The 25,365-nt window shown below is 39.8% G+C and overlaps 1 protein-coding gene across 26 annotated transcripts in view; it reads right to left on the bottom strand.

The window, feature by feature from the left end:
• Positions 1-2,308: 2,308 nt before the first annotated feature.
• Positions 2,309-25,365, bottom strand: part of FN1 (fibronectin 1) — a 75,749-nt gene continuing 52,692 nt past the window's right edge. For 2 of the 26 annotated variants that reach the window (XM_010372183.2, XM_010372168.2), the window contains 17 exons: positions 24,787-24,942; positions 23,687-23,800; positions 22,272-22,541; positions 20,608-20,795; positions 19,649-19,736; positions 17,669-17,845; positions 16,791-16,880; positions 16,375-16,554; positions 14,802-14,891; positions 13,597-13,863; positions 13,397-13,503; positions 11,837-11,975; positions 9,372-9,536; positions 6,988-7,113; positions 6,361-6,467; positions 3,407-3,517; positions 2,309-3,076 (listed from right to left, as the gene is read on the bottom strand). In XM_010372183.2, coding sequence (XP_010370485.1) covers positions 3,005-3,076; positions 3,407-3,517; positions 6,361-6,467; positions 6,988-7,113; positions 9,372-9,536; positions 11,837-11,975; positions 13,397-13,503; positions 13,597-13,863; positions 14,802-14,891; positions 16,375-16,554; positions 16,791-16,880; positions 17,669-17,845; positions 19,649-19,736; positions 20,608-20,795; positions 22,272-22,541; positions 23,687-23,800; positions 24,787-24,942 — 2,447 coding nt within the window. In that variant the 3' untranslated portion in view covers positions 2,309-3,004. Of the gene's footprint in view, positions 3,077-3,304; positions 3,518-6,360; positions 6,468-6,987; positions 7,114-9,371; positions 9,537-11,836; positions 11,976-13,396; positions 13,864-14,801; positions 14,892-16,374; positions 16,555-16,790; positions 16,881-17,668; positions 17,846-19,648; positions 19,737-20,607; positions 20,796-22,271; positions 22,542-23,686; positions 23,801-24,786; positions 24,943-25,365 lie in introns of those variants that run through there. The other 24 variants (XM_010372182.2, XM_010372165.2, XM_030917020.1 and 21 more) reach the window with 18 other exon arrangements.

Raw genomic sequence — 25,365 nt, 5'->3', positions numbered from 1 at the left:
TTATTTTTAATTTTGAGATGAAGTCTCACTCTGTTGCCTAGGCTGGAGTGCAATAGCACGATCTTGGCTCACTGCAACCTCCGCCTCCTGGGTTCAAATGATTCTCCTGTCTCAGCCTCCCAACTTATGGGGACCACAGGCATGTTGCCACCATGCCTGGCTAATTTTTTATTTTTTTTTGTAGAGACAGGGGTCTCCCTATGTTGCTCAGGCTGGCCTCGAACTCCTGAGCTCAAGCAATCCTCCCATCTCGGCCTCTCAGAATACTGGGATTACAGGTGTGAACCACCATTCCCGGCCCTTACACTGCATTTTAGGTAAATATTTTTAGGTTTGTAGTTAGGCAAGTGGTTTGAAGCATCATCAATCTCAAACCATAGCTGCTCTTTCCTTATATTTTTAGATATCAAGGCCTTTAAGCAAGATTCAGATGAAGGGCCTGCTTTACCAGCTCACCTATGAATATGGAGGCACCAGCTTACTTTCTGCAGCACATGTGTCTCAGGGGGTTGTCCCTTCCCACAGTGTATAGATTGGTATTGAGACAACATTCTGTCTCCAGGGTGCAGTGATGACCCACATATGTGAGACAGTCATTTACTGTCACCTTTATTTTGTACTTTCTGTGGTTTCTAAAAAACATACAGAGCAGCTCTCTTGCTGACTATTGGGCTGATAAAGCTGAAAGATCAGTACTGTTAAATAGAAGTCCAGGGTCTGGGTCTGTATTTTGCTAAGGAACCCTCATCTGAGCTTCATTCCCTGTAAAATTAAGCTCTAAAACCTCCCCTAAATGAGATGGCTAAATGTCAAAGCATTTTGTAAACTGTAAATCAATTCAAATGTGAGTTAGTATTTTTTTTTTTTTTCAAATGAACATGAGGAAGTATCTTTCTGTATTTAGTTTTAATATTCTTTGCCAGGTATTTATTGAAATACCTTCTTTCATTGTACAATAGTATATTTTAAAGGTGCTTTGCGGCCGGGCGCGGTGGCTCAAGCCTGTAATCCCAGCACTTTGGGAGGCCGAGATGGGCAGATCACGAGGTCAGGAGATCGAGACCATCTGGCTAACATGGTGAAACCCCATCTCTACATAAAAATACAAAAAACTAGCCGGGCGAGGTGGCGGGCATCTGTAGTCCCAGCTACTCGGGAGGCTTAGGCAGGAGAATGGCGTAAACCCGGGAGGCGAAGCTTGCAGTGAGCTGAGATCTGGCCACTGCACTCCAGCCTGGGCGACAGAGTGAGACTCTGTCTCAAAAAAAAAAAAAAAAAAAAAAAAGTGCTTTCCATGTCTTGTTTATTATGAGCTACTAATTTTTTACTAATTAATAATTAACTATTTGCAGTGGCACTATTTACTATTCTGAATGTCACATTTATTTATTTATTTGTGTTTTTTGAGATGGAGTCTTGCTCTGTCCCCCATGCTGGAGTTCAATGGCACAATCTCGACTCACTGCAACTTCCACCTCCTGGGTTCAAGCCATTCTCCTACCTCAGCCTCCCGAGTAGCTGGGACCAAAGGCACCCACCGCCACACCTGGCAATATTTGTATTTTAAATAGAGACAGAGTTTCACCATGTTGGCCAGGCTGGTCTCAAACTCCTGACCTCAGGTGATGCACCTGCCTCAGCCTCCCAAAGTGCTGGGATTACAGGTGTGAGCCACTGCGCCTGGCCTGAATGTTAAATTTAATCCCAAAGTTTGTTTCCTCAATGTTAAATTGAAAAAGAAATGACCTTTACAGATCAGGAGTAAACAAACTGTTTGGCTGGGAGTTTATCAAGCCATGCAAAAGTGTCAGCTGACCCAAAGTAAGACATGTTAGATTGGGATTATCATACCATGGGGTTTCCCTAAGATAAAACTCTATACTATACTATTCAAATACTTTTAATATCTTAGTCATTTTTATTTTCCTTGCAGGCAATCTCTTTGAACAGAGGTTTATTCAATAAAGGAAGGAAAGGTGGAGGAAGGAAAGAATTATAATGGTTAGAAAAGAGTAACTAAAGATTATTTTGATTATACTTCTGAAGAGCAAACTAGCAATTTTAATAAATATTTGGGTCCACTTAAATTTATTAAAGCAGAAAGTATAAAGCTGTCTCCATTAGTGCAGAGATGAAGTGACAAAAACGAATCTGTTTTTGTAGCAACTGACTTAGAAAATCTTGTACTGAAATCAACAATTAGAGAGACTTGCACATCAGATTTTCAAATGTTTGCTGAATTGAAAAAGAACATTGACAAGAATTATTTCCCCCCAAAGTGTCTTATGTCAAATAGATGAACCTCACATTGTGGAATGTAAATCTTTTATTAAAACAGTTGTCTTTCCACAGTAGTAAAGCTTTGGCACATACAGTATAAAAAATAATCACCAACCATAGTTATACCAAATTCCTCTTATCAACTGCATACTAAGTGTTTTCAATACAATTTTTTCCGTATAAAAATACTGGGAAAAATTGATAAATAACAGGTAAGAGAAAGATATTTCTAGGCAATTACTAGGATCATTTGGAAAAAGTGAGTACTGTGGATATTTAAAATATCACAGTAACAAGGTCATGCTTGTTCCTACAGTATCGCGGGCCAGACACTTAAGTGAAAGCAGAAGTGTTTGGGTGACTTTCCTTCTTAAAATTTTGGTCATATCATTTCAATACATGTTGCATCTTGGTTGGCTGCATATGCTTTCCTATTGATCCCAAACCAAATCACAAGTTAGAATCACTTCATTTAAAATACTGAGCGGTATTGAATACTTTGAAGCAGAACAGGCAATGTGCAGCCCTCATTTACGAGAAAACTCTCAGGACACTCCCAGGGTGATGCTTGGAGAAGCTGTGAGTCGAGCTAAAGCTGGAGCAGTTCCTCCAGAGCAAAGGGCTTAAGAAAGAAACAAGAACTCTAAGATGGGTCTGCTAACATCACTCCAGTTTAGATGGATCTTGGCAGAGAGACATGCTTGTTCCTCTGGGTTGGAAAGATTTACTCTCGGGAATCTTCTCTGTCAGCCTGTACATCTAAAGGCATGAAGCACTCAATTGGGCAATTAACATTCTGTTAAAAAAGGAAAAAACAATTAGTGGCAAATACTGTAAAGTGTACAGAAAAAAAAAAATGCGGGGAGGTGGGGACTCATGACAGCTGCTTATAAATAGGATAATATTTCTTCCTAGTTTCAAGAACCTAGCAGCATACTGGGCAATAGGAGATGTTCAAGAGTTAAATAAATTATAACTTAAACTATATTATGGAATACAGTGTTTCACTTAAGTCATTTATGAGTTTTTTTAAAAAATTAAAATATTTGGTTCATTCTGAAGAAAGATGCCTGTAGAAAGGACTGTCTAGTATGAGGAAACACACTCGTGGCGCTAATGCACTTACAGTGTTTGTTCTCTGATGGTATCTCTGAGAATACTGGTTGTAGGACTGACCAGTAGTGCCTTCGGGACTGGGTTCACCCCCAGGTCTGCGGCAGTTGTCACAGCGCCAGCCCTGAGAGAGTAGAGGCATGAAATCAAATGGGGTTTATGATAACCTGAGGACATCGTAATTTAGTGTTTGAGTTAAAGAAAAATTTCACAGCTTATGCACTGGCCAAATATAAGCAGTTAATCACTAAGGAAACTTTGATGATGATTTCATGCATTTATAATTCTTAGAATACATTTTGGCTTATTACCATGTCTTATACCTGTATCTGTCTCTCTGTGTTGTTTCTTTTCCCCTGAAATGTCCTCTCTTCTCTTCCTATTCAAACCTTACCTATCTGCTGAGGCTCATTCCAATCCCAACTTCCTCAACAAGTTCTCTGCACTAGATGATGGAAAAGGTTTTCATAGAATCCTAGCGATTTTGAAAAGGACTTGAGATCACATGAACAAACATTCTCATTTTATAGGTAAGGAAACAGAGACCCAGAGGAGAGGAGTGACTTTGCTTAGAGGGAGCAGGGCAGTCATACAGTGGACCACTGGTGGAGTTGGGGCTGCCGCCCAGGAGGTGGGGTGACCCTGGCCATGTTCTTCCTAATGCACCACTTTGCCACTCCCTTCCTAAACTTCCCTAGGTAGCCTTTTGTCCGGCCAGAGATGGCATGGGAGATGGAAATGGGACCAAGCTGAGCCAGTGAGACTCCTCCCTGAGGTTTTTGCTGGAAATGGGAGGACATACATGTTCTCTTTTACTACTGTTCTTAAGCTGGGAGGGGGTAAAACTGGAGCTCACGGAGGTCAGTCATCAATGACACCATCTGCAGAGACCCCTCTGAAGCATGGCGCCAGTGCATGGGAAGGCACGAGGAGCAAGAGGGATTCCAGGCACCATTGCTGGAGCAGCCCCTGAAGCTGGTGGGTCCTGGGACTTTTCCACTCTGTGGGCCTTTTTGCTTAACTTGAGTCGGACTTTTTTCTTACCACTAAAACGCAGCCCTAAATAATACAATCACTTTTTTATATTAGAATTTAAATATTTTGGACATACTTCTCTGTGTAAGCGCATATGCCTCTCAATACCTAACACAATACCAGTGACTGTCTCCTTACAGAGTCATTGAATCTTGCTTTTGTATGAGAAAGTAACAGTTTCCACTCCTGTCTTAAATGTTTCATTTAGCACTTTACTTGAGAATAGAATAAGCCTCACACATGAAAGGTTTCATGTGCATAAATAATGAGAAGATGCTGAAGTGAGACCAAAATCAACTTCCCAGCAAATTCACTCTCCATCACACATTTTTATACCAGAATGACTGAATTCTAAGATCATATGGTCACAGTCGTTATAAGTGTTAATGGGAGAGAGAGAGAGAGACAGAGAGAGAGAGATACTGAATTCAATCTAAATTCCAGTCTCCAATTCTCCTCCAGAATTGGGAGCACCTCCCTCCCCATGTGATCACTGGGGGTGAAACAAGATCAGAGTAGTTTCCATGGGCTGCCCCTGGTGGGGTCAAGACAGGCCCCTGAACGCCCTTGCTTAGATTAATTTTCCTAAAGATTAATTTTCCCAAAGACTATTTTCCGTCATGTTTCTTTGCATCTTGGATACCTGGAATTGGTTAATGCCAAATGCATTAACCAGTGAGCCTCACCCTCGAGTGTGAAGCCCGCCCCTCACCTACCAGGATTTGGGGAGTCGCTGGGAGGGCACGTCTTCATTGAAAACAAAGACCTGTCACGTTCCATTTGCTTTTATTTGAGTTACGCATCATTTCGTTTTGAAATTTCAAATCATATTAGAGAAAGGCATATTATTTTTTGTTATACTGGGCATATTAGAAATGGTTGAGAAGTACTGGCTTAAAGAATGGGCTGCCAAGGCCCTCCATAAGCCACTTCTTCCCATCTAATTTCTTACCAGAAGACAGCAGGCAGAGGGTTGGCTCACCAAAGCCCACCTGGGCCAGCTCCTTTCGATCCCAGGGGGTGTGCTTTCTGTCTCTCTGCTTTCTACCCTCTCAACTAAACCTTAGGCATCGTAAGCCTCAGTCAGTTCATGCTTCTCTTTCTTGCTAATTCCAGCCTACCCAGAACTGTATTTGTCAGACCCACTTAGAACTTAATTAGCTTGACTTCGAAATGTATGCTAATTTAACATCTTCAACTATATCATTAAGAGCCAAGACCATTTCCCATTTCCTGTGTTTTTCCTATATTACGTAGCACAGTGCTAGACCTATAACACGGATCTGTTCTGAATCAAGAGAGAGGGTGAAATAAGTGGCATTTTCTTATATCTGAGATATTATTCAAAATATTTAACAACGTTGTCATGGGGACACCAGTCCATCAGAATGGAGCTGGAGGCCTAGAGCTATACTGCACTTAACACTTTAGTTGCTGAAAAATAGAAGCAGCCTGAGAGTAGCAGGGGAGGGGAGGGTCTCAGGCTGCCCAGGATGGGGAGAACTGGCTGAAATGAAACACATTCTGTTCACTACTAATTAATTTGACTAGTACCTCTGCTTCACTTTTTTCAGTGTGAATGGTATCTCTGAGATGCCAGGGAGCTTAGGAAAATGATTCTAGCATAGTGTAAATGACAGGTATTGCTATTAAGAACGACTCAGGACTCATGCTTTTGGTACTCTACATGCCATTCATTCTTTCTATTGCTAGAAATTACTATTACTAGAAATAGTAATAGTAATGAATGGCATGTAAGGTAGACATAGAGGTACTCTAGAGCTCTGTGTCAGCAGCTGTATGCCAGCAAGAAACGTGGTATTTTAATACTTCTGAAGGGTCTCTGCCCCTCCTGTGTGTATGACACATCCTCGCAGGAGCCCACCCTTTATCTTAGCTAACTTGTAGGGAGCCTGGCATATCTCGTCTTACCCGCTGGCCTCCAAAGCATGTGCAGGAGCAAATGGCACCGAGATATTCCTTCTGCCACTGTTCCCCTACGTGATACGTCTTCCCATCATCATAACACGTTGCCTCATCTGCATATAGACACAAGACAGATGCACGTGTAAGCTGAGAATAATACTGCAGACTTGGTCTAGGGGTGGGTTCTATTTCTGTCCTAAATTTGTATCATCACAGTGCAAATTCCACATATTTATGTGAATCATCCATAAGAGAAGTACTGCTATACAGATCTTAGGGTGGCATTTCCAAAAATTAGATTTAATATACTGGAAAGGCTCCAATGGGAAGATGGAAATCATATTTTACAAGTTGGATCTACAGACTAATAAAGCTGCTTTCTAGCATTTTACTGCAGATAATGGTCAAAATACTCAGGTTGGAAAAGTGCCAAAGTGTCCTGTAATAACATTAAATCATGACTCAGTTTTGAAGCTTGTCTTCACTTTCCCAAATCAAAAGACTAAGAAACCCACTGTTCACTCCTCAAGGAGACCTGAAGTCTCCGATCATTTCTGTGAATGAGAGTTACAGCCTGATAATGAAAGTGGGAAAGCTTAATAAGGCAACTAAAAATGATCTGTGATGACGTACGAGGGTCACACTTGAATTCTCCTTTTCCGTTCCCAAGACACGTGCAGCTCATCATCTGGCCATTTTCTCCCTGACGGTCCCACTTCTCTCCAATCTTGTAGTTCACACCATTGTCATGGCACCATCCTGTAGGGTTGGGGAAAGTCAGGACCAAAAAGTTATTTGTATATTCTGACTCACAAGACAGTGGGTGAACTGGGACGTGTCACAGGGTCTTCAGAACCACGATCTGGAAGAAACAGCAAGTTAAAGATAAAAACCCCTATAATGGGCCATTTTATTTTATTTTTTTATTTATTTAATATATATATATATATATATATATATTTTTTTTTTTTTTTTTGAGACAAAGTCTTGCTCTGTCACCCAGGCTGTAATGAAGTGGTGCAATCTTGGCTCTCTGCAACCTCCATCTCCTGGGTTCATGCACTTCTCCTGCCTCAGCCTCCCGAGTAGCTAGGATTACAGGCACTCCCCACCATGCTAATTTTTTGGGGGTTTTTTTGTATTTTTAGTAGAGATGGGGTTTCACCATGTTGGGTAGGCTGGTCTCAAACTCTTAAGCTCAGGTGATCCACCCACCTCAGCCTCCCAAAGTGCTGCGATTACAGGTGTGAGCCACCATGCCTGTCCAATGGGCCATTTCTTTGGTTGACTTTTAAAATATTATTTTTTTATCATTTACCATTTTCTAGGGCATTTTAAGATCCAATTTATTCTGCCACAATCATGACATAAGAATAGTCAAATGAAATGACTTTCATTTGAAATCCACAATTTAAAATTGTGGAAAACTAAAGTGGGATTGGAGTAGACTGTTAGGAATAGATCCTAGATGAAAAATCACTTTTGGATTTGCAGAAACCCTGGATACAAAATAGTTCAATTAACTATAAAACAAGGATCAGCTGATCTCTACATGCCACCACCTGTTTCAGGTACATGGGAAGAGTGAAAAAAAAAGAACCTGGATAAAACAAAACAAAAACAAACAAAATGCTAAATTATTGGTTATTATCCACATCAAATAAGACTGGTTCTGTGGAATATCTAAAAGTCACAGTTATATGTATTTAACTACTATACATAAGAGATAACTTTTTAACCTCCAGGGCTTATACAACAAAACACACCTCAGAAGCTTATATAACAATATACTGCTTCTTCCATTTTATCAACAATTCAGCCTGCCTTAAGTTACAAAGTAAAATAATTAGACAACTATGACATCAAAACAAAGATTATGTAAGTTTAGCCAAAGAGTCACATAAATGAACTTGACAGCTCTGCTCCCACAATTGCACCTAAGTGCTTAAACAGGTAATAAATGTACAAACTTAAATGTAGTTTGATTTCAGGAGTTAAAAACCACCTACTTGAAGTCAAATATTAAAATTTCCAACTCCTAAACAGCATATGATGTTTTTACTGTTTTTCATTTTCAGATGGTCAAATATGGAAGTCTATATTGAAAACATTGGCTGGCTCTAAAATTTAAGTCTGGATTAAATGATTTCAAGTATACAAGCTAAGTAAAATACTTTGAAAATCCTTTTTTACCAAGTCCTATATTCCAATCCCATGGGATATGATTTCTGTATGTCTATAGGTGGCTTATTTATAGGCATAATGGTCAACATCTATAAAAATGAACCAATTGTCAATAATAATCACATCTCCTAAATACAAAGAATAAATGAAAGGTTTATAAATTCTAATCCTAAATCTCAAAGCATAATAGATATTTCCTAGGCACATTTTAACTTAAAAAGTTTGAAAAATTAAAACCTATTAGAATTTGAAAATCAAACATTTATCAATTCAAGTTGATTTTTAATGATCTAAAAGCAGATTATCTGTTTTTTCTTTTATATTTCTAGCAACATTCAAGCTACCTGGGCTATGTGTGTGAGGCAAAAGTGTGTGCATGTGTACTGTGATATGTGCATGTTTGGTTTATGCTGAAGGAGACAGTGTTTTTGAGTCTAAATGTTCACCTTTGATTTCACTCAACACTAAAGATTAAAAGAGATTTGAAGTTTTTCTGTGTTTCTAAGACTCTTAATTAGACCTATTTCCAAAAGTCTTTAACTTTATCGATTTGTTTTCACAGAAAATTTCAAAAATCAAATTAGCACCATAACCTTATGTTTAATTAATGGTTGTGTTGGCATACAACCCTTGAAATGAAGCAATGTCCACCAAGTAAAATTTCCCATCATTTTTCTATGATGCAAAATATTACTTCGAGTCAAACAGTATTCCCTTGTTTGCTTCATGTTTGGAAGAACCTGTGTCTTCCAAACATGCTTCCTTGGCACATGAGTGCATGCATGGAACTGAGGAGATGAATACGCAAGTGGATGGACAAAGCAACTACTCACTAGATGAATCACATCTGAAATGACCACTTCCAAAGCCTAAGCAGTGGCACAACAGTTTAAAGCCTGATTCAGACATTCGTTCCCACTCATCTCCAACGGCGTAATGGGAAACCGTGTAGGGGTCAAAGCATGAGTCATCGGTAGGTTGGTTCAAGCCTTCATTGACTATGAAGAAAAGGAGGAAAAAGCAAAAAGAGACATCTTGTTAATCGATTTGGACCATAAGAAGAAAACTGAATGATTGTATACAATGACTTAATCTAAAACAAAAATTCTAGGAGGATTAAGAGGCATTCATCTGTTCCATCAAGGCATTAACTGCTCTAAAAAACCATGCTTAGATGTAGTCAGTGGACACCTGTCACAGGCATCTGACAAGAAGCCCATCTTTTATTTTTCCCTCTGTTTCTAAAATAATTGCCATTTCTGCTAAAACTACTTTATAGAACATGGAACAGATCTTGAGGCAATTTAAGCTAGTTGAGAACTTTAGTGGGATGCAAAGACTAGCGATGCTTCTCCATTGGTACCTGAGTGACCTTGGGCTAGCTATTTAACATTGCTCTGCCTTGCTTCCCTCATCTGCAATACTAGGAGAATAATAAAAATATCTATACCTCCTGGGGAATCTTGCGAAGATGATATAAGGTCATGAATTCAAAACATTGACCCTTTTCCAAGATTTAGAAAGTGTTCACTAAATAAAGAATAATTATTAAAGTTGTCTTTTGCTTATAATGCAAAAGTCTTAGCATTTTAGTATACCATTATAATGTAATTTTCACTTTTATTATTGTAATTTTTGCATAATAGTGCAGAAAACCTAGATTTTGGACACTTATTATAGTGGTGAGACCGCTTTATCAGTGAGGTCAACGGTTCCAAATAAGAAAAAGCCCTTGGAATACAGATGATTTAGGAATGAGTAAGGGAGTGTCTTCATGTTACCTAAGATCTTACCTCTTTATGATTTGGAAAAGCTTATTTTTAAAAAAATCTATGCAAACAAAGCATGCTTCAAATTATTACCTAAAAATTAAATAAACTAATTTACTTTGACTTAAAGTCCCACTGTGTATTTTTCTTTTTACAGTGCAAAACTCAACAGCTGAAAAGCAGTAGATATTTGAAGTGCCTAATTTTTAAAAGGCATCACCCTTGAAGAAAATAGTGTTTTGGAGAGCTAGTAAGTCTGAGACGTCTCAAAGCTGGGAGAACCTGGTTGGAATGTAGAATACTGCTGCTGGGAATAAGGAGTTTAAAAGAAAAATTGAAGGAACTTAAATTGTTCCTAGGGGTTTCTATACTCAAAAGAGCCAGGAGTTAAAATTCCATCCTAACTAAAGTTAAAGAGATGGAATCTTTTAAAAAAAAAAAAAAAAAAAATGACTTAGAAAAGCACAAAGACCTGTTTGCTCTTGAAAATTCTGTTCACGTGGCATTCTGCTAGTAAAATCACAAAAGGCAAAGATAAGCATTACTGTGGATATGTAATACAACAAACACAAATTAATCTCCTCCCATCCTGTCTCCAGCCAAATGCTCAACTGCTTAATTCACAGGAATTTATACATGTAAAGTAGCACAGTCTTCTATCAGATGAGGGAAGAGGCTAAAATTAAGCAACTGGCCTTAGGAATAAAATCTGTCACTTGGCAAAAACAGGACTTAGCACTCTCTGTTGGTGTGGAGTAGAGAACCCTCCTGTTGGAAGATTCGGGATTCACGATTTTGATTATCCCCTATCTCATGTGCCTTGGTGAATCTTCAGCTGCTTCAAATTGAGCAGCCAGGTGGCACACTATTGATTTAAAAGGATTTCCCAGGTGCTACAGAGACGAGTCAATGATCTTTTAACCTCTATAGAAGCTTTTGACCTATATAGTCAGAAAAAAATGGAAATAACGTTGGAAAAAATGGAAATAACATTGGTAAAATGAATTAACATTGGAATAACATTCTCTGCAGACAGAAATGCACAATATTGGTAGCATTTTATATCAGGAGCAAAAGCCAACTGTCCCCATGTCTGCAGAAGGCGTATTTTCTTCCTAGGTAATTGTTTCAGTATTTAAGAATCACTCAAGAGGACAGCAGCATGGTGAGATGGAGAGGGTCTGGGGAAAGACATCAGGAAACCTGTGCCCTGTATCAACTCAGATACTCACAGGTAAGGACTCAGAGTGTTGTACTAAATAATATTTGAAGTCCCTTCCAGATCTATAATCATATCACCATTTGACAGTCTGTCAATTACGTATGCATTTTGTGAAGACAACAGGATATGGCAGGAGGTGAGGGAGAGATTAATTTAATACAAAGTTGCTCATTTATTTCATGTTGATGTGTTGCATTATTTCCCAAAGATAAAAAGACAATGGCAACAAAGGTACAGTCAACAGAAAAGCCCATCTCTGGTGTGGAGCAGAGGGGAGCCTGTGTCTAAATCATACGTGTTTACATACCGGAGTTGCCCACGGTAACAACCTCTTCCCGAACCTTATGCCTCTGCTGGTCTTTCAGTGCCTCCACTATGATGTTGTAGGTGGCACCTCTGGTGAGGCCTGTCAGAGTAGCACTGGTGGAAGTTCCAGGAACCCTGAACTGCAATTATCGGTACATCCAAAGCAGAGAGAAAGCATTATAGTGAGGAATGACATGGGCTCTCCTCTTACCAATAACCCTCACTGTTTAAACAAAGCAAAGGAAGACAAAAAGCAAAAAAAAAAAAGGAGGGTATAGTGGTCCTAACCAGCTGAGGAGAGAAATGGAACAAGGATAGGGGCTATCATTCCTGCCAGATTTTCCTGCCAGCAATCTACCTATGTGCTCCGTAGTTAGCAGGAGCCCTCGCCAATACTAGAGACGGCCTGCCCTTGATCTTGCTTCAGTTGCAGGTCTGCATAAGCCCTCTGGAAGCCCTGGCCATGTTTGCTTCAAATAAAACCTGGACACTGCACTATATGGGAGACAGTCATGCTACTCCAGGAGATATCTGACCCCAGTGTGGAGTCCTTAAAACAGTTGGGCAAATCCTCAAACCTGTGTTTCTAAGCTTGTAAATTTCCTACAGTGTTGTCAGTTTTTAAATTCTACCACTTTCTAAAAATAACAACATAATAAAAATTGATACTATCAGTGGGCCAGGTGCAGTGGGTGGCTCATGCTTGTAGTCCCAGTACTTTGGGAGGCCAAGGTGGGTGGATTACGAGGTCAGGAGATTGACACCATCCTGGCCAACATCGTGAAACCCTGTCTCTACTAAAAATACAAAAATTAGCTGTGTGTGGTGGCACATGCCTGAATCCCAGCTATTTGGGAGGCTGAGGGAGGAGAATCGCTTGAACCAGGGAGGCAGAGGTTGCAGTGAGCCAAGATCACGCCACTGCACTCCAGCCTGGGCAACAGAGCAAGACTCTGTCAACACAAAGAATATACATTTTAGAGAATCAATCACTTATCAGCTACTATGCACAGCTTAGCCTGTTTTTTTTCTATAGACATATTGTAGATAGTGGGGTTCTTCAAGGACAAATTGTAAAGTTAGTGTTGTAGACTGCTACACACAAATGGAAATTCAGGTAGAATGTTTTTCTTTCTTTTCTAGAATCATCTCTTTGTCCTTACTCAAAAAGGAACCTCAAATATGTGAGAATAATAGAAATAGTTTCATTTTCTCTATGAAATAAAAGCTAGTGTCTCTCTGGTATATCCTCCAAAGTAGAGCCATGTTGGGATTTAAAAAAAAAAGGCTTAAATGTGCCATCTTCTAAGAGGTTCTAGAAGGAAAGCCACTTTTTTTTTTTTCTTCAAAAGACGGGGTTTCACCACGTTGGCCAGGCTGGTCTTGAACTCCTGACCTCAAGCGATCCACCTGCCTTGGCCTCCCAAAATGCTGGGATTACAGGCGTGAGCCACTGCACCCAGCCATGAAGCCACTTTTTATCCGAGGGCTGGTCACTTCAGTTACCTAACTTACTCCTTTCTGTGCTGCTCCATGAGAAGTGAAGAGAAAAATTAATTACCTGTAAGGGCTCTTCGTCAGTGCCAACAGGATGACATGAAATGATGTACTCAGAAGTGTCCTGGAATGGGGCCCATGAGATGGTTGTCTGAGAGAGAGCTTCTTGTCCTGTAGAGGCATTTGGATTGAGTCCCAGCCCATGTGGGTAGAGGTGATAGTCTACGTCTTCCCTGGGGATGTGACCAATTTGAATCTCCTCACCTACATTCGGCGGGTATGGTCTTGGCCTATGCCTTATGGGGGTGGCTGTTGTGGGAGGTGTGGTCCGCCTAAAACCATGTTCCTCAAAGATCATTTGTTGCCCAACAGTGGGTTGCTGACCAGAAGTGCCAGGAAGCTGAATACCATTTCCAGTGTCATACCCAGGGTGGGTGATGAAAGGGGTCTTTTGAACTGTGGAAGGAACATCCAAGATCTCTGGTCCATGAAGATTGGGGTGTGGAAGGGTTACCAGTTGGGGAAGCTCGTCTAGCCAAGAGAGGTTAGAGCCAAAAAAGCAAAGCGGATTAAGCTCCAAGAAGCAGCAGCAATAATAATAATCTATTCAGGCAACAATGAATGTTCACCAATGTGATAAAAGCCCTCAGAAAATGAGCAGTTCTGAGATCACGAAACACTTTTTCCAGAAAGAAATCTTTAGGATTTTTCTCAAAGGTTTCTTTATAGTTTAGAAAGAAAAAAGTGTTAGTATGAATTTATCATACACACAACTTTAAACCGCTGGGCCCCTTAGAAGCTGCCTCTGCTCAAATTAAACCTAATGGAACTGAAATGTGCATTCTCTTTCTTTCTTTTTTAAATTTGAGAAGCAAGTTGTAAGAAGTAGAATCCAGACTAATCATATCAGTGTCTTAAGTATGAGAATTACAGAGGTTTGGCTCAACAGTTTTTCATGGTTTGAAATGGTAAAAATAGATAAAACACACATTCATTTTTAAAATTTTCCTATCATGACAGCATTTTCTTGAAATTAAAACTGGGTGCAAAAGCAAGACATTATTTAGCTCTAAGTTGTAGAAACCAAATAATAAATAAAGATAAATAATAAATAAAGATAAATTCCTCCTTTAAAAAAGGAAACATTTTAAAATTCAACAGAAGGTATAAAAGAAGAGCAATGATAGCAACTTGGTTTTACATTTTAGCATCTTGTTTGAATTTTTAAAAGGCAAATAACAAGGCTTTATATTGAGTGGCTGTAGTAAAGAAAAAAAAATAAAACCAAACTCTGCAGTGCATGTTAAATTATTCCCACTATTACAGAATACGATATATACACTATGCTGTTAGAAAAAAAATCACAAGAAATGCATCAAAACATGGAGAAACTTTTCATATTGCAAGATTGCTCATCTGTTACTAGTTTTGTCCTAACTTTCTCCTTGTTACCTGCAAGGTACTCTTACCTGTCTTTTTCCTTCCAATCAGGGGCTCGCTCTTCTGGTTATTCTTCAGGGCAATGACATAAATTGTATATTCAGTTCCCGGTTCCAGGCCTGAAGGGAGAATAGAACCATCACATTATGTCAATGGGCTCAGCTAGTCAAGTGGAAGTCGGTCTCACCAGCAGATGCTACTGGGAGGAGGCACTTCCTCTCCAGCTGGCTGTTGGCCTCTTGAAGGTAAAATCGACTTCACTTTTCCTGCATAAACACCTAAATATCCTGCATATAAAGTTCACATCGCAAATTACTTGTCTGACTGTCATATCTGACACCTGAATAGACACGTTTTGGGTACCTTTTCCAGGGTATTCTTTTACCATGTGGTCTTATTTGCCTTTTTGAATTTAAGAAAATCTATCAGCATCATATACCACCACTGGAATATCAATTTGGAAGAGAGTCCTGCAGATTATATACATGAATCTACTTAGGCCTAATAACCAAGTGGTCCTCAGTGGCAGATCAATGAAAAGTGAAACTCAAGGCAAGTGGGAGAGATTGGCCAATCTTTGTGCAGCCTCTGTGGGAAGTGTCTAATTCAATTCCTCTCATATCTGCTTCTATTTTCCTGTTCTCCCCAGTTCTAAAAAGGCAGTGTGTCCTTCTAATGTCTGTATGTTCTATGGGGATTTTAAAGTCTAGGTGATACTCTATACAGACTGATATGGTTTGGCTCTGTGTCCGCATCCAGATCTCATCTGGAATTGTCATCCCCATGTATTGAGGAGAGGAGGTGATTGGTTCATGGGGGTTGTTCCCCCAGGCTGTTCTCATGATAGTGAGTGAGTTCTCACAAGATCTGATAGTTTTGTAAGTATCTGGAAGTTCCTCCTTTGTGCTTCTCTCCCCTGCTGCCATGTAAGACATACCTGCTTTCCCTTCCACCATGATTGTACATTTTCTGAGGCCTCCTCAGCCATGCGGAAATGTGAGTCAATTAAACCTCTTTATAGCAGTGTGAAAACAGGCTAATACACATAATAGTTTAAAAATTTCATCTCTTGGGCAAAAATAATACTAGAGACTTATAGTCTTTCCCACCAAGGTAACCAACTCTTATTCGCCATTCCAGGCATTCTTTCCAATGTGGGTGGTTGGGATTGCTCTGCCTCAAGACCTATCCTGTTATAGTGGTCAACAAGGTCAATGGCAGGTGGTGCTCTGGCAAGTTCTGCAAGATTGCCATATCTGTAGAGAGCTGAGTGTAATGACAGAATCACTATGAGCTAGTTTGCTTTGAAAAATATCTTTCTCCAGAACCGAATTGACAGGTATCTGGCAAACTTACAACAAAAGGAAAACATGAGTCTAGTCATGCCATTTAGGACAGTCTTGAAATTGCATTTTCCTTCACTCATGCCTTCTGGGATGTATTGAGCTGTATCACTCCTACACTGAGAATGCTTTTCGAGGTTATCAGGAGCAGGGTTTTGCATTCTCATGACACAGTATCAAAGACGCAGCGGGAGTTTGCTAAGGCCTTCATGTGTCCTAGGTAGTAAGAAGGAAAATGACAGCATGGAAGCAGCAATACCAGTAATAGTAGCCTCTGTGACACCAGGGCGGGGCCGAGGGACCACTTCTCTGGGAGAAGACCCAGGCTTCTCATACTTGATGATGTAGCCGGTGATCCTGGCACGTGGCGGCTGCCACGATACCAGCAAGGAATTGGGTGTGGTGGCCAGGAAACGTAGGTTGGATGGTGCATCAATGGCTGAAAGAAAACAAAATTAAGTCTCTAAGAAGGCAAGTAACCAAGAAAATTACTCCCACACTTTTCTCCCCTGCCCTTCTAAACACACTTAAAAGAATCCGAGAATACTGTAAACCGGAAACAGGATCCTCGGGAATCTATAATACAAAAATATCCGCCTCACATTTGTTTTTTTGAGTTCATGAGACTGACTGCATACACGTCAGTGGTATTTCCTCAGTAGAAGGTATAGTTACCAGTGGAGGCGTCGATGACCACAGGGGAGCTCCGGGCATTGTCGTTCAAGGTGTACAGGTAGATCTTGTAGTCAGTGCCTGGTTGTAAACCTGGGATTTGAGAAGAGATTATTTTTACCAGTTCTTGCTTTACTAAGAGAATTCTCAAGCTCGCCTGCAGTTTTTCTGGGTTCCTCTATCATCCCATATTTATATAGACTATCAAAGTGGTCCACATTTGAACAGTAAAGTAGAGCATGGTATGGATGTAACTGTTAACAAGAAATGTATCTTGAAAGTGAATCACTGATGCAGATAAGGACACTGGCTAAAGTAAATTCCGGAATGCAAAAATGCTATATTGGAAGAGGCAACATTCATTGCAGAATGAGGGGCGGCCATTTATTAAGGTTTTCTCTTTCTAGTAATTAGATGATTAATAGCTGAGCCTTGGAGTCACAATTTTAAAAAACTGAAAAAGACCTCAGATATTGAATATTCTTTGGTTACAACTTTGACCTTTATTAAGAGGTATCATTTACTTTTATATTAACTATGCTTTTTAATCTATACTAATGCTAAGATCTATACGTCACTGTTTTTTATTTCTTTTAGTTCTAAACTTTGTGTTATAAATTTTTAAATAAGAAAGGGCACAATGATGAAAGATCAAACTTGTTGAATGAAACTTACGCCATTTCCATGACAAATATTACACAAAATCAGGCATTCAAAAGACAAAACAAATTCTGATCATAGCATGAAAATGATGTTCTAAAACTGGGTTATGATAACACTGAAAATAAATTTTATCAGTGTCAGTCTTAGAGCAATTAATAAGTCAGTTTACATTGTGGATATTTTTTAACAAATGTGGTTAGCACAATGAGTTCCCTGACCTGTGATGGTGTAGCTTCTGACATCTGGCTTGATGGTTCTCTGGATTGGAGTCTGGCCATTGGCTGGAACAGCATCAACTTGGAAGCCAGTGATCGTCTCGGTCTTGGTTCTCCAGCTAATGGTGATGGTGGTCTCAGTAGCATCTGTCACACGAGCCCTTCTTGGTGGGCTGACATCTGCACAGGAGCATAGCTAGAGATTAGTGCCTGCTTGGTTCATCCTTGTAAAGTTTTGGTATTTTAAAATGTTTCCTTGGTATATATCAAATTCATCCATTTCAAAAAATATATAACTAGTTAAGTGTAGATTATCTCCTTTGGCATTCAGACAGAAAGGTCAACTGCAATTAGAAAATATGAAAAATCTACCTCTCATACATTTTGTTTTGAAGAACTGAAAAGCTTTATAGATACTACCAGTGGTTCCTAGGGCTGGCTTTTTAGTATCTACAAATATTTCAATAAATATTAAAATTATGAATGCATTATAATGTAAAAATATGTGTGGTAGGAGTTATAACATGGCCAGCTAACAATTATATGTGTGTATGTCTGTGTATGTGTGTGTGAGTGTATGTGTCTGTGTGTGTCTAATATTACTGCAAGTATTTTATCTTTTCTCTCAATAGGTAAAATGCCATCCTTCTTTTATAAATGATGAAACTTTGACACTTTACCTGACTTTGAAAAGGCATATATCAAGTTATTGATATAATAGAAGACTAGAATTTAAGCCTGATTTTGGTCCAATGGTTACTGTGCTGTGATATAATTTGGATATTTGTTCCTGTCCAAATCTCTGTTGAGTTGTAATCCCCAGTGCTGGAGGTGGGGCCTGGTGAGAGGTGTTTGGATCATGGGGGCACATCTCTTGTGGCTTGGTGCTCTCTTTATGACAGTGAGTTCTCAAGAGATTGGGTCATTTCAATGTGTGGAGTCCTCCCCCACAACTCTCTCTCTCTCTCTCTCTCTCTCGATCTTGCTTTTGCCACAGCCATGTGATGTGCCTGCTCCCCCTTGGCCTTCCACCATGATTGCAAGCTTCCCAAGGCCTCCCTAGAAGCCAAGATACCAGCACCATGCTTCCTGTAAAGCCTGCAGGCCTGTGAGCCAGTTAAGCCTCTTTTCTTTAGAAATTACCCAGTCTCAGCCGGGCGTGGTGGCTCAAGCCTGTAATCCCAGCACTTTGGGAGGCTGAGACGGGTGGATCATGAGGTCAGGAGATGGAGACCATCCTGGCTAACACGGTGAAACCCCGTCTCTACTAAAAACTACAAAAAACTAGCCGGGTGAGGTGGTGGGCGCCTGTAGTCCCAGCTACTCGGGAGGCTGAGGCAGGAGAATGGCGTGAACCCGGGAGGTGGAGCTTGCAGTGAGCTGAGATCCAGCCACTGCACTCCAGCCTGGGTGACAGAGCAAGACTCCATCTCAAAAAAAAAAAAAAAAAAAAAAAAAATTACCCAGTCTTAGGTATTTCTTTATAGTAATGCAAGAATGGCCTAATGTGCATTGTTAAGATATAGCAGAAGCCAGTGGGGTCTCCCCAACCTTAGCTCTATGAAAACAAATTCTAACAAGTAGAGCATAAACAAGATGTCAGTCCTAGTCCATAACATCAACATTATAACCTTATGAAGTGATTCCATTTTATGGGTCAGTAGACCCCTTTCTGAAGGAGTATAAAAGATGACAGTCATGCATCAAAAAGACAAATCGATTTTCAAATTGGGACTCATTCCACTTTTAACATATATATCTAAAAAAGCATTTATTTATTTATTTTATTTATTTATTTTAAGAGACAGGGCCTTGCTATGTTACCCAGGTTGGTCTGAAACTCCTGGCCTCAAGTGATGCTCCCACCTCAGCTTCCCAAAGTGCTAGGATTTTAGGCATGGGCCACTGAACCCTGCTGATTTACCATTCTTTAATTTTGTCTATACAGAAGATTTGTCGATATGAAGAGATTTTATTACTTACTCTCTAGAGTGGTGACAACTCCCTGAGCTGGTCTGCTTGTCAAAGTGTCCTTAAGAGCATAGACACTCACTTCATATTTGGTGGCCACCTAGAGAAATAAGGGCATGGTGAGCGTTAGCAGTGTCATGAACTGAAACCCAGGGAGTTTCACTACAGCATTAGGTAAATACAATGGTTAGAAAATAAAAAATAAACAAACTAGCAAAACTCACAACCTTGTAAATTCCTTGATTAATTTCATTCCCACAGTGCAGGTGATCAACATATTTAATTTATCAATTTTAAAATGCTCTTAGCAGTTAAGCTTAAGTAAGCCATAGATTACATACTTAAACTAAGCTGGTAAAAAAAATGAGGAAAGTGAGTATTAGCATATTTTTCTTTTTTATGATCTGACAGGTGCAAATCATAATTTTTTCTTTATCATAGAGAGGCAAAAAGAATGTTCCATTTTGTCTCTGAATACTCTTTCTGTAGTTTCCCCTGAAATTGACCTTACGTTAAGAGGTACATCAATCCCCTAGGTTCCTAGTATTTTTCTGCATGTATGTCTGGAAGATTTTTAAAATGTTTTAATGAGGTAGGGTCAAGGTAGACTGGTACAAACTGTAAAATATTCTTTACCAAGATAACAGAGCTCAGAAAATGCATAACTAAGTTGATTTATGCATTCAACCAATGGGTATGTAAATTGTCCCCCACAACCTTTTAAAATAAGCACAATACATCTAAAAGAGCTGAACAAAATCCAAAGCTATTTATAAAATTCTGTCCCAATGGTTACCTGGAAAACTTAGGTCAACATAAAGGAATTCTGTTGAAAGAAAGTTACAATAAGATTATTTGATGCAGAGGAAAAGAATAGTTAGATTTATTATGACATTATATTTTCACCACCTTAGAAACTGTGTTAGAGATGGTCTCCATCTTTATTCCAATGAATAAAGGTCACATCTTACCATAAGTCCTGATACAACCACGGATGAGCTGTCAGGAGCAAGGTTGATTTCTTTCATTGGTCCAGTCTTCTCCTTGGGGGTCACCCGCACTCGATATCCAGTGAGCTGAACATTGGGTGGTGTCCACTGGGCGCTCAGGCTCGTTGGTGTGACCTGAGTGAACTTCAGGTCAGTTGGTGCAGGAATAGCTGTTGGGATTGTCAATGGTTAGAGGTTATCTTGTAGGAAATGGGGAAAATGGAAAATAAAGTGGGTTCCAAGAAGTAGAATGGATTGTTCTTGTTGGGTTAGGTGGGTTCCCTGGTCAAGCAAAGATTCAGTACGAGAAAGTACAATAAGGGATGCAAAATGAAGAAAGTCTTTGCTGAGAAATGTGTTTTATATCCACCAGTTCTCAGAATCACTGAAAACATTTGGGTAAATGCCAGCACTCTAAGAGATTTTAGGTTTTAGAAATTTTTTTGCTTTCCCTTAAAAAAAAAAAAAAAGTTATATTGACTTATTGACCATTATGATTTATTTTCCCTTTGTATGGAAAAATAAGCAGTAGACCTTTTTCTTTCTTAAAATTTTTAATTAATTTAGAAACAGGGTCTCGCTCTGTCATCCAGACTGCAGTGCAATGGAGCTGTCATAGCTCATTGCAGCCTTGAATTCGTAGGCTCAAGCGATCCTCTACCTCACCTTCTTGAGTAGCTGGGACTACAGGCATGTGTCACCACACCTGGCTAATTTTTTCATATTTTTTGTAGAGACGGGGTCTCACTTCATTGCCCAGGCTGATCATGAACTCCTGGCCTCAAGCACGGCTCCCACCTTGGCCTCCCAAAGCACTGGGGTTACATGTGTGAGCCACTGCACCCGGCCTCCTTTTTCTACATAAAGTATCTTTGTATGGATAACCATTTCACACAATATTCCATCCAAAAAAGAGAGAATAATGTTTTTATTGTCTCTTTATTTGGACCCTATGAGAGATATGGCTGCTAAATTTGATGTTCTCTCTGTAATGCGGCATAAGAAGAAAATTGGCTCCCAACAGAAGCAGAAAAGAGAAGCGAAAAGCAATAATACAGACTGTCACCTCTAGGGTTTATGCTGTCACTAGGATACATCTTTAGCATTCTACTCTGCTTCAGAAATAAAGCACAAGAGATAAAGTATTATGGAAAGCAATTGCCCTATTGATTGTTTCCTGTGTGTCTGAATCACAATCATTTAAGCTAATTATACACCAGCACATGACATCTAACCAGAGAAGAAAGGTCTTACCCATGTGTGCTCAGAATCATGCTGCTATGAAATACCCCAGTTTGGGTTCCTTTTTATAAGTAAGCTGTATGATGCCAAACTTCTTTCCTTTATACATAGTGAGGGAATCAGAGCTTAGGAAATAATCCACAATTTTAGTATCCTCTTCAAATGTCTTGTTTTATGATCTTGTTTATAAGCCAAGATACTCCAAAATTTCTTTTTATCAGACTTGTTTACTTAAATATCACCTAAGTTTTATTGTTTCTTACCATTCCTCTTTAAAGAGGATCTTTCCTAATAATTTTTTTCACCCTTACACGGGAATCGATAGCCCAATGAAGTATAATTCATTCAACAGGGCATAAAGCCGCTGCTCCCATGGGCACCTGGTGGTGCAATTAACCATATACCTGTGGACTGGGTTCCAATCAGGGGCTGGCTCTCCATATCATCGTGCAAGGCAACCACACTGACTGTGTACTCAGAACCCGGTCTGAGGCCTTGCAGCTCTGCAGTGTCTTCTTCACCATCAGGTGCAGGGAATAGCTCATGGATTCCATCCTCAGGGCTCGAGTAGGTCACCCTGTACCTGGAAACTTGCCCCTGTGGGCTTTCCCAAGCAATTTTGATGGAATCGACATCCACATCAGTGAATGCCAGTCCTTTAGGGCGATCAATGTCTGTTAGGCAAATTAATGGTAAGAGGTTATGTGAAAAGCAAGTTGTGAAATAAGCATTTTTATAACATGCAAAGCAGTTTTGCAGATACCATTTTCTTTGACGAAGTCCAATTAACCCACTATCAAATGGAAAATCACTTAAACACTTGCTTAATCTTTCTTGGTTTAGAAAATATGCAATGTTGCATCACTTATTAAAACACAGGTGTATGTGAGATAAGCAGATACCCTGCAAAATGTCCCCACAATGGCAATGTATTTATATTAATTTAAAGATATTCTACTACCATTTGATTTTACAATGTGATGTTAGTCTCATAGACCTATATTTTCTATACCTTGGAAGTGGTAAAGCTGATTTGCAACATCAGATTCAAATTGTTATAATTGTTTTTTTTTTTTTTTTTTTTTTTTTTGAGATGGAGTCTCACTCTGTCATCCAGGCTAGGGTGTAGTGGCATGATCTCGGCTCACTGCAGCTTCTGCCTCCTGGGTCCAAGCAATTATCCTGCCTCAGCCTCCTGAGTAGCTGGGATTACAAGCAAGTGCCACCACACCTGGCTAATTTTTGTATTTTTAGTAGAGACGGGGTTTCACCATGTTGGTCAGGCTGGTCTTGAACTCCTGACCTCGTGATCCTCCTGCTTCGGCCTCCCAAAATGCTGGGATTACAGGCATGAGCCACTGCGCCCGGCCATATAATTGTTCTTACACTCTCCTTTTCTCGTCTCTATTAAACATTTATATTACACTCTGGTCCAGCCATAGTCCTTCAAATTCCCCAAACATAACAGCTACATGAGGCACACTTCAATCAACTTTACCATCCAGTTGTAGAAAAGACGGTCTAGGAAAATTTTTTGTAGATTTGCTATAGGCAAATAAGATTTCGCTGAGGCCATTTGAGCAAAAGAAATTCAAAGCACAGCAACTAACTATGGTAGTTTCACAACTTCTTTCTCTGTAAATTCCTTGCTTGGCACCGAGAAGGAAAAAAGATGTTCGTAAAGGGCTCAGCTGCAGACATAAACTAACCAACAAGTTGACTTTCCCTATGTGTAATTGCAAAAGACATGTGGCGGGCATTCAGACACCCAAGAACAAAATTTGACTTTGAAAATAGAAACCAAGCAGTGGTTACTTACTGGTTACTGCAGTCTGAACCAGAGGCTGACTCTCTCCACTTGGATTCTGAGCATAGACACTAACCACATACTCCACTGTGGGCTGCAAGCCTTCAATAGTCATTTCTGTTTGATCTGCAAAGGGAGTGAAAAGCAAATATGATACCCACGTCATCCACTGTAAAGTCCTCCAGGTGGCTTCTAGAGTTTGGTAGTGAACATATGGTGGCCTAGAATTTTTATTTGCAGAATTATAACAAAAATATGGAGGAGTCAGACTTTGATTTCCTCTTGGACAAACCTGTTCATTGCTAATACAAATTACCATATGGGAGTGAAGTCACACTCAAGGATGAATTCTAAAACTTAATATGATGCCCCCAACAATTAGTGATACTGCTCTCAGAAAAAATGAAAATTAACTTGACTTTAATCAATTGCCTTAAGATCCTAATTTCACGAATATTCTATTTAAAAACAAAGACAACATAGCTAAAAGGATCTGAAAAACTCAGGCCATTTATCTCTTTTTAGTGTGAGTGATAAACAAAACCAGAAGGGTGAATTGAGATATTTAAGATGTCCATATCACTAAAGAGAACTATCCATGTTAAAACAGAAATGCACTTAAGACTTCTACTGTGAAGAGGGTTGATAACGATCTTGAGCCCTGAATTCATGAATGGGGAAAATGATGACATAGGACAAGAATTACATAGTACTCACAACAAGGTAGCCATTTACATAAAAAAGAATATTAGATGCTACCCCATCTATCCTGTTGTATATGAGATGCAGATTATTCTTTTTTTTCCTGAGATGGAGTCTCTCACTCTGTCTCCCAGGCTGGAGTGCAGTGGTGCTATCTCCGTTCACTGCAACCTCTGCCTCCAGGGTTCAAGCCATTCTCCTGCCTTAGCCTCCTGAGTAGCTGGGATTACAGGCAGGAGCCACCATGCCCAGCTAATGTTTTGTATTTTTAGTAGAGACGGGTTTTCGCCATGTTGGCCAGGCTGGTCTTGAACTCCTGACCTCAAGTGATCTGCCCGCATCAGCCTCCCAAAGTGCTGGGATTACAGGCATGAGCCACCATGCTCTGCCAAGATGCAGATGATTCTTACCTGGACCTGCAGTTTTAGTTTTTGTTGGTCCTGGTCCATTTTTGGGAGTGGTGGTTACTCTGTAACCAGTAACAGGGGAACTTGAAGGCAGCCACTTGACACTAATGCTGTTGTCCTGAACATCGGTCACTTGCATCTGTGATGGTTTGTCAATTTCTGTATATAAAAGCAGGGAGAAACCAGTGAAGCCCCAGTCCTTGGAGAAAAGATTGGACAAGCCCTCCTCTCTAGGTCTGCTATATGTTCGAATGATCTCTTACATGAGAAAGGTATTTCTTCTTGAAAGAACACAGAGAGAGCTTTTAGAGGGATGGGGCAGGCATCTCAATACCATTTCCTATTTTTGAGATGGCTGCTTCATTCACAAAGAAGCTATATTCCACAAGCAGATGTCTGTCATCCTACTTTATCAACTCATCCATTCTTTCCCAACAAATATTTATTGAACACTCTCCATGCCCGTCTTATTGCAGACATGTGGAATATATCAACAAAACTGACAAAACTTCCTGCCCTTGGGGTGCTTCCTTCTTTATCTGGCTCAAAACTCTGTTAGCTGCAGGTGTTAGCTGCAGTTTG

This window comes from Rhinopithecus roxellana, chromosome 14 (assembly GCF_007565055.1).
Source record: "Rhinopithecus roxellana isolate Shanxi Qingling chromosome 14, ASM756505v1, whole genome shotgun sequence".
In the NCBI taxonomy this organism is placed as follows: Eukaryota; Metazoa; Chordata; class Mammalia; order Primates; family Cercopithecidae; genus Rhinopithecus; species Rhinopithecus roxellana.
Note: the sequence above shows the minus strand (reverse complement) of the source record. Positions and strands in the feature narration are given on the sequence as shown.